Genomic DNA, 18,867 nt, shown 5'->3' with positions numbered 1-18,867 from the left:
GCCTAGAAGACAACATACCCATCCACTCCAAGCAACGGCGTCCCCACATTTTTTTCTTTTGCTTCAAAAGGCACAAAAATGCGAACATTAAATACATTTTATTTACGAAATATAATAAAAACAGTAAATTAAAGCCGACTGTTTGAGGTTTTGAATCTTTAGTTGCGGCAACAGCGCACACCCAAAGTGACGTGTGCGAGTGCTGACGTCATCGGAGCGAGAGCGTTCCATTTACAGTGGGGCAAATAAGTATTTAGTCAACCACCAATTGTGCAAGTTCTCCTACTTGAAAAGATTGGAGAGGCCTTCAATTGTCAACAAAGGGTAAACCTCAACCACGAGAGACAGAATGTGGGAAAAAAAACAGAAAATCACATTGTTTGATTTTTAAAGAATTTATTTCCAAATTAGAGTGCAAAATAAGTATTTGGTCACCTACAAACAAGCAAGATTTCTGGCTGCCAAAGAGGTCTAACTTCTTCTAACGAGGTCTAATGGGGCTCCACTCGTTACTTGTATTAATGGCACCTGTTTCAACTCATTATCGGTATAAAGACACCTGTCCACAACCTCAGTCAGTCACACTCCAAACTCCACTATGGCCAAGACCAAAGAGCTGTTGAAGGACACCAGAGACAAAATTGTAGACCTGCACGAGGCTGGGAAGACTGAATCTGCAATAGGTAAAATGCTTGGTGGTAAGAAATCCACTGTGGGAGCAATTATTAGAAAATGGAAGACATACAAGACCACTGATAATCTCCCTCGATCTGGGGCTCCATGCAAGATCTCACCCCGTGGCATCAAAATGATAACGAGAACCGTGAGCAAAAATCCCAGAACCGCATGGGGGGACCTAGTGAATGACCTACAGAGAGCTGGGACCACAGTAACAAAGGCTACTATAAGTAACACAATGCACCGCCAGGGACTCAAATCCTGCACTGCCAGACGTGTCCCCCTGCTAAAGCCAGTACACGTCCAGGCCCGTCTGCGGTTGGCTAGAGAGCATTTGGATGATCCAGAAGAGGACTGGGAGAATGTGTTATGGTCAGATGAAACCAAATTAGAACTTTTTGGTAGAAACACAGGTTCGCTTGTTTGGAGGAGAAAGAATACTGAATTGCATCCGAAGAACACCATACCCAAAGTGAAGCACGGGGATGGAAACATGCTTTGGGGCTGTTTTTCTGCAAAGGGACCAGGACGACTGATCTGTGTAAAGGAAATAATTAATGGGGCCATGTAACAAGAGATTTTGAGAGAAAATCTCCTTCGGTCAGCAAGGGCATTGAAGATGAGACGTGGCTGGGTCTTTAAACATGACAAATATCCCAAACGCACAGCCAGGGCAACAAAGGAGTGGCTTCGTAACAAGCATTTCAAGGTCCTGAAGTGGCATAGCCAGTCTCCAGATCTCAACCCCATAGAAAATCTGTGGAGGGAGTTGAACGTCCGTGTTGCCCAATGACAGCTCCAAAACATCACTGCTCTAGAGGAGATCTGCATGGAGGAATGGGCCAACATACCAGCAACAGTGTGTGAAAAGCTTGTGAAGAGTTACAGAAAACGTTTGGCCTCCGTTATTGCCAACAAAGGGTACATAACAAAGTATTGAGATGAACTTTTGGTATTGTCCAAATACTTATTTTCCACCATGATTTGCAAATAAATTCTTTAAAAATCAAACTGTGATTTTCTGTTTTTTTTTTCCACATTCTGTCTCTCATGGTTAAGGTTTACCCATGTTGACATTTACAGACCTCTGTAATATTTTCAAGTGGGAGAACTTGCACATTTAGTGGTTGACTAAATACTTATTTGCCCCACTGTATATAGTTGCGGAGCAAGCCCCGCAATTGAATCCTTCCGCTTTGGAGGCCAGAATCGAAAGTCTGCGTCTTTCCCGTCGAGGCATTCCGCAACAAAATCGTTGCGTCTAGTGTCACAGCCTCACCATGTAAACGGCCCCTAAAAGTGGCAGTGTCTAACAGAAGTTACAATGGGTAGAGGATCAACAATTTGCTGATTATGCACAGATAGTGGAGCAATAGCAAAGGCTTCTAATAACATGTTTCTAATTGATCAAGATCCAACCCAGATACTTTTTTAGTTTAACTACTTCCTCTATGGCCGCTACATGTGCAATAACTAGGGTTGGGCATCGTGCATCGATGGGACCCGATTCTACCACTCCGGTTCTCTCGGAACCGTTCGAAATTTTTCATTTCGATTCCATGTTTCGATGCCCTGACCGCAGAGCAGAAAAAAAAAAAGCTGCCGAAAACCACGAAGAAGCCACAAGAAGCGCGTCTTTGTGCATTGCAACTTGATAACAACCATGGACACGTTGCCGCAGCGTTCAAAAGTTTGGCTTAACTTTACAAGAAAAAGACCATTCAAAAACAAAAGACCAGCCAGCTCAGTCCACCATTTGCAACACAACTATATCATGCAAAGGTGGTTGCACGACCGGCTTCATGGAATATAGCCTAAGTGCTAAGTGCAAAGCTAGCCGGGTGCTATGTAGTCGACACGCTGCGCCGTCAGAACCAGGTAAGAAAAACAATACATTACATCTGTTTTCTGCTGTTCCCGCGATCCAACCCCGGATTAGCAGATGATGATTGATGGATGGATGGATGGAAAATAGTACGAGAATAAGTCGTACTATTACTTCGGCTATAGTCGATATCATGTATATAGAACTAGATGCAAAATGACAGACTGCAGCGTTAGAACATATAGCTGGCGGTAGTAAACAGCCGCCATCTTAAAGCAGTAGACGCCTCCGTTAAAATCAACAGTATGAAAAGGATTTTTGTTTTGGAATCTGTTGTGTTGCTTATTTAGAGAGAAGCAGCTATATGAAGCATTCGATTACTTTTTTTTAATGAACTCGTAGCAGTGAAAACATAGCATCACATCACAAAGCATCTTAGCCAGACGCTCTCATCGCTTCTCCTCATTATACGTACACTCCTACAGCGCCACTCACTGGCCTAACTGGTATTGTCACAACATAAACATTGCATGTGTATGTAAATAAAACAGAATTGGTTTTACAAATAAGGAAACATTTTTTCCTCATCTATATCAAATATAATCAATAGAAGAATTAATACTAATGCTTCGTCGTAGCTTCCAGCTAAAGGTACATGTATGGCAAAAGAATGTAAGTAAATGTTTTCTCTGTGAGCTATGAAAAATTGACATCTTTGTGAAAGAGCACTCCTGTGGAAAGACACTTCATCACATTCGAGTTAAAAGACTGATATTTATATACAGGTTAAAAATAACCCTGTGAGAAGTTCGAATAATCTATAAATTTCATATCAATTGTATTAACAATAAATAATAATTTCAAATTCATATATTAAATAGTAATAATAATATATTTTAAATTCATATATATTTTTTTTAAATTGAGAAGACATTAATATAAACTAATACATTTTTAAACTATACATTTTTTGACCCTACCTTTTTTTAAAAACATTTTTTGACCCTGTCTCTTATCAGAATCTGAATCGACAATCGTTCATAACCGGAATTGAAACATGGACCCGGAATCGGAACTGGAATCGTTCAATTTCAAACGATGGCCAACCCTACCTATAACCAAATCCTACATCAACTTCCCTTTCTTCTGTAGCGACTACATCTACTAGTAATGCCAATGCTAGTACCTCCTCTAATTTTACAAACTACAATCAAATGAACTACAGTGCCTTGCAAAAGTATTCGGCCCCCTTGAACCTTGCAACCTTTCGCCACATTTCAGGCTTCAAACATAAAGATATAAAATTTAAATTTTTTATCAAGAATCAACAACAAGTGGGACACAATCGTGAAGTGGAACAAAATTTATTGGATAATTTAAACTTTTTTAACAAATAAAAAACTGAAAAGTGGGGCGTGCAATATTATTCGGCCCCCTTGCGTTAATACTTTGTAGCGCCACCTTTTGCTCCCATTACAGCTGCAAGTCGCTTGGGGTATGTTTCTATTAGTTTTGCACATCGAGAGACTGACATTCTTGCCCATTCTTCCTTGCAAAACAGCTTGAGCTCAGTGAGGTTGGATGGAGAGTGTTTGTGAACAGCAGTCTTCAGCTCTTTCCACAGATTCTCGATTGGATTCAGGTCTGGACTTTGACTTGGCCATTCTAACACCTGGATAAGTTTATTTTTGAACCATTCCATTGTAGATTTGGCTTTATGTTTTGGATCATTGTCCTGTTGGAAGATAAATCTCCGTCCCAGTCTCAGGTCTTGTGCAGATACCAACAGATTTTCTTCCAGAATGTTCCTGTATTTGGCTGCATCCATCTTCCTATCAATTTTAACCATCTTCCCTGTCCCTGCTGAAGAAAAGCAGGCCCAAACCATGATGCTGCCACCACCATGTTTGACAGTGGGGATGGTGTGTTCAGGGTGATGAGCTGTGTTGCTTTTACGCCAAAAATATCGTTTTGCATTGTGGCCAAAAAGTTCAATTTTGGTTTCATCTGACCAGAGCACCTTCTTCCACATGTTTGGTGTGTCTCCCAGGTGGCTTGTGGCAAACTTTAAATGAGACTTTTTATGGATATCTTTGAGAAATGGCTTTCTTCTTGCCACTCTTCCATAAAGGCCAGATTTGTGCAGTGTACGACTGATTGTTGTCCTATGAACAGACGCTCCCACCTCAGCTGTAGATCTCTGCAGTTCATCCAGAGTGATCATGGGCCTCTTGGCTGCATCTCTGATCAGTTTTCTCCTTGTTTGAGAAGAAAGTTTGGAAGAACGGCCGGGTCTTGGTAGATTTGCAGTGGTCTGATGCTCCTTCCATTTCAATATGATGGCTTGCACAGTGCTCCTTGAGATGTTTAAAGCTTGGGAAATCTTTTTGTATCCAAATTCGGCTTTAAACTTCTCCACAACAGTATCTCGGACCTGCCTGGTGTGTTCCTTGGTTTTCATCATGCTCTCTGCACTTTAAACAGAACCCTGAGACTATCACAGAGCAGGTGCATTTATACGGAGACTTGATTACACACATTTGGATTCTATTTATCATCATCGGTCATTTAGGACAACATTGGATCATTCAGAGATCCTCACTGAACTTCTGGAGTGAGTTTGCTGCACTGAAAGTAAAGGGGCCGAATAATATTGCACGCCCCACTTTTCAGTTTTTTATTTGTTAAAAAAGTTTAAATTATCCAATAAATGTTGTTCCACTTCACGATTGTGTCCCACTTGTTGTTGATTCTTGACAAAAAAATTAAATTTCATATCTTTATGTTTGAAGCCTGAAATGTGGCGAAAGGTTGCAAGATTCAAGGGGGCCGAATACTTTTGCAAGGCACTCTACTCCTGCCACTTCTGCTGCTTTCAAGTACGTCTTAAAACACTTTTACATCTAACATCACAACCAATTCCTATAAATAATGGTAAAATAGAGATACCAGGTATCAGTATCGCACAGATACCAGCCTCATGTCAAGGTACTGAACACTCGAACAGGCAGCTGATAGCTGAAGGCAAAATAAAAAAGACTTGGAATGACTTCCCAATGCTAGTTAGTTGTCCCACAAAAAAAGCACATCAGAAAAAAAACATGTTTTAATTGCATAAAGTTCCTCTCAGCGTTCTGCGCAAAGTTTCGATACCTCCTCTGACAATCAAAAGAAAATTGCAACAACAGCACAAAGAACTACGTGCACGACAGATGAATCACGTTCAGATTAATACATAGTGTAACAGTGAAAGGTCTCTGACGTGAAACCTTGTTGCTTAGCATCATACTAAAGTCACAATGAGGTGAGTGAAACAATTAAATATGTAATATGCCAACAAGGAGCCAGCATTCGAGTTAAATTAGACCTCAGATGGTGTGTCAACATGAAAAGCATGTGCTCCAAGGGAATATTAGCTGTTGTGGTTTTGTGGAATGAACGACTTTAAACTCTACACTTGCTGTGAATAAAGTTGAGAAAAATGAATCAGGCTTGATGTACTGTATTGGTTACCTGCTCTGCGCCCCGGTGGCTCCCTGGCAGGGGGTGGCGGTCGGCTAACCTGCGGGGAGGGCGATAAAGATGGCGGCGGAGGTGGGGCGTGGTTGCGCCCTTGCGCTGTATGCTTCTTGGTCAGCGAGTTGTGCCTTTGCGGCAGCTCCGGGGCTGCGCCCCCATCAACATGGGACGGCCCGTTGGTCGTGTGCATCCTGTAGGGCGGCGGAGGGGGTGGGGCGGAGGACCCGCCACTGGGGATCCGGGCAGAGGAAAGGGCATTCTTGAGGGCGTTGGAAGGAGCGGCGCCTCGATTAGGCGTGGGTGGTAAGGGCTTCTGTGCTGAGGACGAGGGCGCTGACACCTTCAGGTTGGGGGTGGGCGGGGCATTGCTGCGCCCGCCCCGGTTAAAGGGTGGTGGAGGGGGCGGGGCTGACGTGCTGTGTTTCATGCCACCACTGGAGGAGGAGCTGCCGCTACTGCTGTTGGGGGGTCGCGTGATGTCGGGCAGGGAGGGCCGGTGGGAGCGCTGATGCTCAGGGGGAGACGGTGATGCCGAGCGGCCAGATGGAGGGCGAGGAGCCGATGGCCTTGACCCTGGCGGCCTCAGGGCAGACCTGCCCACCGAGCCGCCTGAAGAACCATCTGAAAGACAGGGGTCAGTCAAACACGTCGACATCTAATGGGTTACTATATGCTTCAACTCTACAGTGCCAAATTGAATATATTTTTAAAAATTATTGTTCTAGCCATTTAAGATTTATTTTGTGCCTCTATGGTCACAAAACTATTTTATTTGTTTTTGAATGTTACCTGCAACTGGTCGCAGCTTTGGCACACCTCCTTGAAAGAGTCCCCCCATTCCCATTGGACCTCCTCCTCCTCCTCCTCCTCCATGACCACCTCCACCCCCGGATTCTGCAAAAAGACAAGATGAGTGTTGCTAAGATGGACATTCCTTCGCTGTCAGCTCTCTAAGTCCAGACAGATTGGACACTTAGCGCCATAAATGGCAGCCAATACAATAGAAATAACTAATTAGCAATAGAATTGAACTGTTATTAAAAAATAAGTGTGTGGATTAACGGGTCGCTATTTAGTCAATGTTTTTATTAGGGTTGAACCATGATTAAAAAAAATACATCTTGATTAATCCCATTTCAATGATCGCACAAAATTATTTGTCACAAAAATACTAGTACATTTTTTGAAAATTTAAATTTGCACGACAATCAAATATGCACAGGTGCAAATATTGTTACCATGTAACAAATGCATTTAATAAACTGAAAATATGTCTGGCCAAAATTGAAAAGACTGTTAAAGACCATAACGTGAAATTGCAGCACCGTTTTTCTCTCACAACAGTATTTCTAAGTGGTTTTTAAAAAATAGATAAAAAAAAAAAACATAATTGCTCAACAATGCAAAAAAATCCAAAAATCATTATTCATCAAAATGCAGTTAATTTATAAAAAGAAGTCCTTGAGCAAGACACTGAACCCTACGTTGCTCCTGGTGCTGCGTCACCAGTAGGTGGATGGCGAGATAGCGTAAAGCGCTTTGAGCGCCTTGAAAGGTGGAAAAGCGCTATATAAGTATAACACCATTTACCATTTAGGCAGCACTTCAAAGAGAAGAGTAGAAGTTTTTTTTTTTTTTTCTTCAACAGTCAGTGGTTCATATAACTTGTTTTTGGCCATGTACAAAGAGTGTAAGCATGTGAGTTTTATATTTATTGTCTAGAACAAGAAATGTGGTGGCGGCTGTGTTTATTGTTAAGAGAGTTCAATAGGGTAAATCGATGTTGCTTGATGTTTACTCTCTGTCCGTCCTCATTGCGTCCCAAAGACTGCGCTAACTGTGTTTTAGTTCCACTTTACTTGACATATTTCAATAATCGGAATTTGGATGTTTGTGAATAGTTCTCGAATCTTCCACGGCCGAATCGTGACTAATTGGAGAATCGGAAACTTCACAAACCTCTAGTGTTTAATCTCTCTCCAAGGTTCCTACAGGTTTCCTCAAGTTATATTTAAGACCCAATTAATTTTTAAAAAACTTAATACCAATCAACAGCCATATCGACAAAGAAGTGTTTTCGTCAACGACTATGACAAAAATATTTCGTTGATGAACAATTTTTTCATGACAGTGAAGAGATGATAAGCTAAAAGCATGTCTTGGGAGACTAAAACATAACGACACGAATGTCAGTTTTCGTCTGACGAGATGAGATTGAGAGGAAATTACGCCATAGTTTCCAACACATGTTCACAATGTGTGAAATTTTATGTGTAGTTCGCCTGCATTGTAGCAGTGTCTGGTTGTGTGACATGTGACGTACTGAACCCTCCACCCCCAACTCACCAGTGTCCTCGCATCTCCAGGCTTACTTGTTTTGCAACACATATTAGGTTTTGTTTTCCTATCTTGGCAATAGAGAATATACAATTTTGTTTTAGCCATTAAAGGTCTATGCTGAGTGATCATCACACGTTAAATGTAACTCGTAAACGTTACCATTGCATTCGCGTTATCATTAGGCCAGTGAAAATAATGTACTGTTTTGCTGCTTAGAGTGTTTTATCAACAGGAAGTTGGGGTTGTCCTTGTGCACGCTACAACATAACTACAACTACTACTAAAACTTTTGCATTTTAGAGACGAGAACATTTTAAGTAAACGGCGACTAAAACTAGACAAAATTAGTCTGAGCTTTCGTCAACAAAAACAAGACGAAGACAAACACATTTTAAAATGACTAAAATATGAATAAGACATAAGTATTTTCGTCCAAAAGATTTAGACGATGACAAAAACTAAATGGGCAGCACTAGCAGCTAGCTGGCTAGTGTTAGCTGCTGTCGCTTCGCTTACATTAGCAGCTTGCTGGCTGGCTTTAGCTTCAGCCTCTTCAGGCTCGTGAGCAGCTGGCTGGCTTAAACAGGCAGAGTGATAAACGCTAGTAATGGAGGGAGTTTGTTTCTTTCCTCTCATGGAGCTTATGTGCTTGGATGATTGAGCATGGGACTCTAGTGCCTTCATGCCCATTGTACCCGGCTGTTTTTTGTTTTTGCAAATGATGCAAAAAGCCTCGAACAAACTACTATCGACTGGTTTCAGAAAAGGGAACCACGCTTTGTTGAACTTACATTTCCCCATCTCTCTGAAATGTATGACTAGGTGTAAAAAAAAAAAATCTCCGTCTGTGTAGTGTAGTGCATGACATTTTGTCAGGACTCCCATCATGGCACGGGATTCACGCGGGAATCCCACGGGACGGGATCAATATGATCGGGACGGGATGTGAATGAAAGTCAACGGGAGCGTGCAGGAGCGGGAGTGACAACGATCTGTATAATAATAGTGATCTTTTTCAGCTGGTCACACAGCACACAAAATTGAAGGAGCAGCCGTATTTGTAGTCATCTTTCAGTGAACCCTGCTCTAATATGCTTGCTCATAAAAGTATACTTCGGTAAAATGGCAACTATAATCCATCAATATATTCCAATTAAAATTGCAACGCACAGATAAAGTCATGACGCAAATTCTTTTGCATCATTGCAGCCCACCACCAATCAAATGACCAAGATTGCTTGCAATTGGAAAATGACTGAGTTCATTTAGTTGATTCCTTTAAGATATACCAAAATCATAAAAAAATAATAAACATTTGAAAATTGTTAGATTCATATGAATAAAATGTTTTCAGACAACTAAAATATTGCATTTTGGGAAAAGTGCGCAAATGTGATGTTCGTTACATGAGTGCCCTAATTTTGAAGCATATTTGGACTCATTTGGGAACTATTCAAGGGACAAAAATGCCCATATTACAAAATAAAGATTTGTGTTGGCTTGCTGCCAACAAGCTGTGCCTTACTCTCAATGATAGGGGCGCTGCGGTCGTTGATCACACCAACTTTCTTCAGCCTGGCTCCCTTGTGAATGTCGGATAGCAGAGCCCCCCTGCCTTTAGCTTCTGATGAGCTCAGTTTAGGAGGGGTGGTATTGGCCTGTAGGAAGGGGAGCCTTAAAAGCCTTGAAGCAGGATGGGACAGTGCTGGACTGAGAGCTCACTCACCTCATGGAAGGTAGGGGGAGGCGGGGGTCCCGGGGGAGGCGGGGGAGGGGGAGGAAAGGGCATCCTGTCCCTCTGTTGGCACTTTCTATTTTTTCTTTAGGGACACTGTACCTCAGTGCCACTGCTGCCTCAATACGCTCCCACTCCTAAAACAAAACAACAACAGAAACATCACATTACACACTGTATACAGTGGTACTTCTACTTACAAACGTCTTTACGTACGGAATTTTCAGGTTACGACACGACTTAACGGTGGAAATATTGTCTGCTGCTATGGGAAAAAAAAATTTAGGATAAGGAAGGCAAAAATACAGTATTGGCTGCTACTCGCAGCTCCTGGAGTTTACTGACAATAACATATTTATAGCTGCTCTGCCATTGGCTCTTGCCTAGCATCTTCCTGGCATCCAACTGACTAAAAAGGAACTTTACTGTATGTGTATGTCTGTATCCCAGCCTCCACTTCAATCGCCATGAGGTGTTCCGACAGCTTTACATGTGTATTAACTTTTATTCTTTGTTTTTCACATGATGCACAACTCTCATTTACCATATTTTTTGGCCTTTACGTCACACCTGAGTATAAGTCGCACCAGCCAAAAGATGTGCAATGAAAAGGAAAAAAACATAAGTCACACCGGAGTTTAAGTCGCATTTTTGAGGGGAAATTTATTTGATAGAAACCAGCAACAAGACCAGACATGTCATTTTGAAAGGCAATTTAAAATACAATGGAGAACAACAGGCTGAATAGGTGTACGGTATGCTAACATTACATGATGCTAGAAGTTAGATTGGGCCAAAAAAATCCAGCCCGACCCGCGGGTATTAAAGCCCGACGCGGCCCGAGCCCGATCAATTAACTTGATTTGTTTGCCCGACCCCGAAAAAAACCCGAAATTCTATATTTGGAGGAACGAGCCCGAAAAAACTAAATTTTATGTTTTATTTGTGGGGACTCAGGAGGAGGAGGAAATGAGGGGATACGATGCGTGGTTGCGTTTTGTGTGATCACGCTTGTGATCGGTGCATATATGCATAATGATAACAAATTAAAGCCTGTCTTTTATAATGAATTTTCCCAGTTAAACAAGATTGTAAAATGGATATTCAATAAATATTTATATCTTTTAATTTGCATGTCTGTTCTAACAGGCGGATAGTGGATTTGACATTTATTTGAATTTCCTCGAGTTGGCAGGAAAAGAACGTGAGAAAAAAAGTTCTCAATGTTTAAATAGTCTACATATTTTTATGATCATTATAAATGCATTTACACAATGAAATAATGCTGTAAAGCTTTGTTAGATATATTTCTCGTATGAGACCAAAGCACCACATTCGTTTACATTCAGCGAAGCCGACAGGTTTACGTATAGCATCTTCAACAATCAATTTGAATCCTTTCCATATCCCACTCCTACCGCTAGGGATGGGAATTGATAGGATTTTTACGATTCCGATTCCATTATCGATATTGCTTAACGATTCGATTCTTTATCGATTCTCTTATCAATTCTAATTTGGGGGAAAAGAACAAACGTTTTGATTGGCATCGAGTTTGTTTATTCAGAAGTCACAACCTTACAAACTCACAACGAGATCAAAAGAGGCCCAAAGCCTCAATGTTAACTGTGGCAATAAGTGACAAATACACAAGAATGTGTAACATTTTACTGAAACATTTATCTAATAGAAATAAAAAATATTGGTATATATTGGCAGATAGGTTTTTGTTCTGCCTTTGGCAATATGTGTTAAAGCAGGGGTCCCCAAACTTTTTCCTGTGAGGGCCACATAACTTTTCCCTTCTCTGATGAGGGGCCGGGGTCAGTTTGTTACAGAAAAAGTGTGACGATTGCAGAAGTGCATAAATGTAAAAAAATATTGTTTTTCAGAAAGCCACAATCAAATAACCCTTTCTGGATTCGTTATAATAATAATTAATAATAAAAACACTATTAATTCAATAGATAATAACCAAATAACCCTCTCTGAATTCTTCAAGGAAAAGGCCAGAAAATAAATAACACAATTGAGAAAAAAAAAAAAAATTCAAAATGGCCGGACCAAATGTGGAGGCGGGCCGTATTTGGGCCGCGGGCCGCAGTTTGAGGACTCCTGGAGCGCGCATACACCCAAATAAGAAATGCCGCATCCAAGTGAGTGAGAGAGGGAAACACTTCTACGAGCCTACGTTCTTTGTTAATGTTAATATCTACAGAGGCAACGCCTGTATGTATGATCTTTTGTGTTGTTGTTGTGTTTCCACTCGCGATCGGACACTTAAATCCAGTTGTGTAGTGGTTTGAACGATGTGCTAATGCTAGCGAACGAATGCTAACCATACTGTTATTAGCAGCTAATCATCGCTGATTTACGTTGATGCAAACCTGTTTGTTATTGGGGACGAAATTGATTTGTTTCATTTCTATTCTTAGTTTCACTCTTCAAGTGATGGTTGAATATGGTTGAAGTCAGCAAATTATACCAACGTCTTCTGCATCGTCATTTGGGAGTTTAGCTAGCTGTATAGCCGGGACTTTTTTTTTTATAGCCAGGACTGAGCCTTATCCTCTCTGTGAGGACAGCGCAATCGTATTCCCTCCCGATGCAGTTATCTCCACCTTGCAATGACTGCAAGTCGCTTTGTTGTAATTTTTCCTCGTGAAGTGAAGACACACTTTTGAGCGTTTGAACTTGCGTGCTGTCATTGTTATGTTTATGGCTGCAATGCTCGTGCTTACCCGTCATAACCTTTCATTTTCACACTCTTTCCTGGTGAAGTGTAGTCAAACTTTGGAGCGAGTGGTTCTTGGCGCCATGCTAGTTTGATGCGTCTGGACAACAACTTACACGTCACGACGCAATACGCGTCTTTAGGAATCGTTAAAGGGATCGTTAAGGCTTTTTCATTGTGATGTCGAGGCCTCGAAACACTCGGAACCGGTTCCGAATTGGAATCGGATTTCGATTCCCATCCCTACCTACCGCAGTTGTTTGCTTTTCAATTCCCCTGTTCTTAGTTTGTTTTTCACTCCTATAGCTGCTCCATTTCCAAAAGGAAATACCAGGATGCTTGCTGAAGGCGCCAGGGCGCTGGAGGGGAAGATTGAAAAGAGCCACTGCGTTCACGTGCGCAGGCATGCACAGCGCCTTCTCCGTTTTATCCAAATGATTTTGTTTAACATCCATACATCGTTTTGGAGTAAATATATGAATATTTATTTATTAAAAAGGTAGCGAGAGAGAAGTCGGCCCGACCCGACCGTAAATAATCACACATAAATCGCTCCAGAGTATAATACGCACCCTCTGCCAAACTATGAAAAAAAAAACTGCGACTTATAGTCTGAAAAATACGGTAATGTTTATTGTGCAATAATCTAATCATAACATCTTTGTTACATGTTTTGATGCATTTTTATTCTTTATAAAAGATTTATGTCTAAATAAATCTTGGAACGGGGGCTTGGAACGGATTAAGGCATTTACATGGAAAAAGTGTCCCTACTTACAGAATTTTCAGTTAACGAAACTACTTCCAGGACCTATTTATTTTGTAAGCAGAGGTACCACTGTACTAGGAAGGGACACTCGACACGGTACAACAGTTTTTTTTGTTTTGTTTTTTTAATCTGTCGAAAAGCTAATATATTGAGCAGTTAATTGACAAATGAATCAATTATCATACGTGAAGGCAACAGAAATATGTCTTTCCTCATTCCGGCAACTCAATTTAGTCATCCACAATGACCTAACATAGCAAATGTTGTTCTCATTTCATATTAGACAGTGAGGGGGAAAAGCCCGTCTTTGTATACTGTGCACAAGACATGTGCCAATTACTGGTTTCAAGGAATACCGTGGTATGAAACGTTAAGGTTTCAAAGGTTTGTGGAGGGCAGCTGCCGTAGAGGCAATACCTCCAATATGATTTCGCATTTACACAAAACTAAAGATTAGTAAACACTGTCATGAACCGTTTCCCACCAGCTACGAGAGTTAACTCCAGCATGTTTGGTGTGTCTAGCGGTGGTTATACGTGCAGTGTTATTTTATCTCTGGCAACTGTGTTGAGAAAGCGTGTGTGTATAATGTAAACATGATACGAGTCATACACATGTGCTTTTTATGGAAAATAATTCAATTATTTTTGTTCTGATGGTAATAATGTTGAGCTGTGGCTGTGGGTTTAGGCTCACCTACACCCACTGCACTTGTTTTTATTTTATATAGAATATTTTGTTATTTTTTTAATGTACTCTAACATTATACTTAGGTTCCAATTTGCTTGAAAAATAATCCTGTTCAATGGATTTTTTTTTAACCCACATTTTAGAGCTGTAATTGCAATACCGTGATACTCTGGTTTGAGATTAGCATATCGTCAGAATATCATACCAGCGCATGCCCACAGTGTGCATAATCCAAGAGTGAAAAAAATTGACTCCAAAGTTGATCAGTCGAGTCGAAAGTACCTTCAGCTTGTGCAATTCACATTTCAACCAAATGCATAAAACATCAGAGGGAGTCCGAACCACAGCATGAGAGTTCGCCGTCACTTGTTTATAGCCACAGTTTTACAAACTAAGCAAGCTCTACAAGAGTTGTGAAGATAGGAATATCGACAGGAAGTGATGTCACAGTCAATCTAGCGAGACAGTTGTGGATGAAGCTCTTGCATCAAGTAACGGGAAGCTAGTGGGAGGAATGATGTGCTCAGACAGGTCGGGACGGCAAGTCGGCCCACACGCAATAACTACGTGCTCCCTCTTTGATTGTTTTACTTCCTCATGACAAAAGATACAATTTCCTTCTAACAGCAGCCACGCTTCTCATTAACACTCACCATGAACGTAGTTTATGATGACTAATGCTAAGTTTCCCTTTGTGCTTTCTAAACCTGGCGGGCCTTAACCAAACTAAATCAGACTTTTCTGGCTGACACTGACAAACCAGATGTGCTCTAAAAATGATTTGTTTTTACACTGACCACACAGTGACTGGCATATTACCACTTACAACACTGAAACCCAGGAAACACACGAACATTCTTCCTACCGTTGTAAGGGCTTTTATGTTATTTCATAAATGAACTCATTGGTTGCCACTGACGGTGAGAAACAAGCAGCGATTCGCAGAGACATGGATTGGAAGTCAATCGATAGCAATAACACATGATCATTAAATGCCAATGATCTCACGATGAATCACCAATGACTATTTCCTGCTGGCAAACCCGCTGCTACAGCATGTGACACGATTTTCCTCCTTCCCAGACAGGTTTGCAGCTCACGCTGCCTTTTCTTTTACTTTTTTTTTCTTTCTTATTTTCTTGCTCTCTGTGGAATCCGGCCGAACGAGCTGCCGAGTACGTGGTGACGCATTCGCTCGAGCAGAAACACTTGACGAGTCAGGAGAGGAAGAGGCCCTGCGGGCCATTTCGAGGTTTCTTCAAGATAACAACTATGCACCCCAAACAAGCAGTTCAAAAGTTACTCTTTGGTCATTTGTAAATTTTGCCTGACTGGATGGACCTGAAATCACAGCAGCGGTTCTATGAATATTGAGAGGAATTTCTTTGTTTGACCGCATCCTTTGTTATTTAATCCATAATTACACACAGTATTAACATCGAATACATCACCTTTCACGAAATGGGCCCGAAGATGGCACAATCCTAGTAGCAAAAAATTGAGGCCATTTTTAAACTCGTGTGAGTTTAGATTTTGTATATGAATGCAGCTTTGCACTGCCTCCTCATCTCTTAACATGAGTGGGCATGTGGGAAGGTACTTGCACAATAAGGTGCCGATGCGACGTTACATCATCACCCATTTAAAAGCCGCTTACTTGCAGAGAAGTTTGACTTTCAAAGCGGTTGAAATCACTTAGCAAACTTTGTAAATGACACCTTTTATTAAGTTAAACACTAATTTTGATCTGTTTTACATGAAGCAGTGGACTAAAAAATTTATGGACAATGACCTTTAAAAAAAGGTTCCATTTCATTATTGGGGTACATTTTTAAATGGATTTGAAGATTAGCGTTTGGAATTTCCATACTTGTCCACTTAACAACCTCTCAAGATTTCATTTGGTAAAAATCGCATTTGAAAATGTTTTCCTTAACCCTTTAACACCTGAGCCTATTTTGTCCGAATTTGCATGCCGTTGCCTTTATATTTCAAAGAAAAACGTTGTTAACAATGGCCTGGTCCAGTCCCTTTTTTCAGGACACCATAACCTTCATGTCCAAACTGTTGTTTTCTTCACTGACCAATTACTGTATAATCAACATTTTGGACCCCAAACAAAAACAAAAAAATCCCAAAATCTTTTGTCAAAATTTGTAATATTGATGTCCCATTGACATCCAAACATGCGCCATGAACCATTTTGAAGCTTCATAATATTTATTCAACTTGTTAGGATGAACATTCAATCGAAAAAAATAAGACAATAGTTTTATATTTGACAATTCAGTCCAGTGTCAAGTACCCACAGTCAGTGATGGTCTGGGTTGCCATGTCAGCTGCTGGTGTTGGTCGACAGTGTTTTATCAAGGTCAGGGTCAATGCAGCTAGTTAGCAGGAGATTTTGGAGCACTTCATGCTTCCATCTGCTAAAAAGCTTTATTGAGATGAAGATTTCATTTTTCAGCATGACCTGGCACCCGCTCACAGTGCCAAAACCACTGGTAAATGGTTTACTGACCATGGAATTACTGTGCTCAATTGGCCTGCCAACTCTCCTGACCTGAACCCTATAGAGAATCTGTGGGATACTGTGGGAAGTTGAGAGACACCAAACCCAACACTGTGGATGAGCTTAAGGCCACTATCGAAGCATCCTGGGTAGTGCTACAACGATTAATCGATTAACTCGAGTATTCGATTAGAAAAAAGTATTCAAATTAAATTTTATTCGTTTAATTAAAAAGTGTTATAATGGTTTATTTTGAAAGTGTTTGCATTTAGTTTTAGTGATTAGGGTGGATACACTGCCCTCTGGTCTGCCTCTTTTCACATGGCTGAATCCAACTGCTTCCTGTTAAGACCAACATAAGTTTTAGTTTGAGCTAATGTTTTTAACGCATTCATAACTTAGTTTACAGGTATATTTAGCCGTTTTTTTGTGGGAATATGTGTCTGAACTAGAGCAGGGGGGTAAACCGAAAATTTACCGTTACCGAAATTCTTCAGGATGACCGACGTAATTTTGACCATGTCGGTAAATTCGGTAATTTAATAAAAGAAGAAAATATAGTCTTTTCATCCCGCTTTGACTCTGTGTTGTTCGGCTATGTTCATTCCCCTTTAAGAAAGCAGACAGTGTGCTTACGTTTGGAGTCACATGGTTTTCAGGAAGCCAATCAAACAGAAGCCCGGTAGGCTAACGCTAGCAGCTAACTCTAGCGGCTAACGCTACAAGTAAACGGGATGAAGTCGGGCTTAAGTTAGCTTCGCCAAACTTTCACCCGACATTAAGTAAACTCTTGACGGGTTCCAGATAGGGATGGAAAAACCGAGGCTTTCTGAAACAATGAACCACTTTTAAGACAATTGCCCTAAATTGAATCACTGTTTGACACACTGCAAGAGCCCCATCTACTGGATAAACAGTGCACGTTTCTTTTTAAAAGGAAAGTTGACAAATTGCCTCAGCATTACATATCTTCAATAGAATTAAGTGGATGTCGTCTATTTCAACCAGGGGATCGTGTCGTCATTAAGTGTGATTTACACAATTAAAGTTGACCTCTTTAAGCCTGTGTCATTCAAAGCAGTATTTGTAATACACGACAGTGCTAGTCTTGTAAGTGGCTCGTCCTAGATGACGGGGAGTAACTATGTATTGTTTATTTTTTGTAAAAATTACAGTACAGTAAGCACAGTGCTTGGGAACAGGAATATTATTTATTGCATACTGTAAGGATTTCCAAAATCATAAGATGTAAATAATTGAGCCGAATAAAAGAAAGGAAAGGTTTGTGAAACATTTTATTTTTTAATTAAGTATAATTTCTGGGGGGAGGGTGGATGTGTCGTATTTGTATCTATTCTAAATATCTAAACGTATGCCACTATCTAGTGTATAACAATGCGGAATGAATTTAATGAAATTCAAGTGATTATATTTTTCAAGTCATACAAGCTGTTATAAATGTTCACACAAGAATTCTTATTGTTTACAAGATTTTTTTTAATACTTAATGTTTAGACTGCATGTGCAATTGTTAAATTGAAAGCTGGTAAATAAATTTAACGAGAAACTTAATTTGTATTCCATGCATTGATTCAAATTTTCAAATTATATAACAGTTTGCTTGGGCGAATTTATCGTCATTTATCGTTATCGAGGTAAATCTGCTCAATTTATCGTGATACGTACTTAAGGCCATATCGCCCAGCCCTAGTCTGAACCATTTGTTAAGAGGATTGTGGGGAAAAAAAACTTTTGCATTTTATAGCATTCAAGCTAGTGGACTTTTTCTATGTAAGTTTGCCAATTGTTCTTTTGTTGTACATAGATCCTCATTAAAAAAAAAAAAAAATACCGTTTGAGGCTCAGCTCAGGTATTTTAATTAGGGCCCGAGCACTAAGCGTGCGAAGGCCCTATTGTTTTGCAAAGGATTATTATTATTATTATTATTATTATTATTATTATTATTATTATTATTCTTTTTTCAGGGCAAATGAAAATGGCCAATTTGGAGGCCTGAACATGCACGAAAAGTCACCAAAATTTGCACAAACGTGCGGCTTTGCG

At 40.4% G+C, this 18,867-nt stretch overlaps 1 protein-coding gene across 1 annotated transcript in view; it reads right to left on the bottom strand.

The window, feature by feature from the left end:
• wipf2a (WAS/WASL interacting protein family, member 2a) overlaps positions 1–18,867 on the bottom strand; it is a 33,895-nt gene that overhangs the window by 5,420 nt on the left and 9,608 nt on the right. Inside the window, exons 2-5 of the mRNA XM_057843764.1 lie at positions 10,089–10,234; positions 9,888–10,020; positions 6,812–6,916; positions 6,017–6,643 (exon numbers count right to left, since the gene is read on the bottom strand). Coding sequence (XP_057699747.1) covers positions 6,017–6,643; positions 6,812–6,916; positions 9,888–10,020; positions 10,089–10,151 — 928 coding nt within the window. The 5' untranslated portion in view covers positions 10,152–10,234. The remainder of the gene's footprint in view (positions 1–6,016; positions 6,644–6,811; positions 6,917–9,887; positions 10,021–10,088; positions 10,235–18,867) is intronic.

Source organism: Corythoichthys intestinalis, chromosome 8 (genome assembly GCF_030265065.1).
Source record: "Corythoichthys intestinalis isolate RoL2023-P3 chromosome 8, ASM3026506v1, whole genome shotgun sequence".
NCBI classification, from domain to species: domain Eukaryota; kingdom Metazoa; phylum Chordata; class Actinopteri; order Syngnathiformes; family Syngnathidae; genus Corythoichthys; species Corythoichthys intestinalis.
Note: the sequence above shows the minus strand (reverse complement) of the source record. Positions and strands in the feature narration are given on the sequence as shown.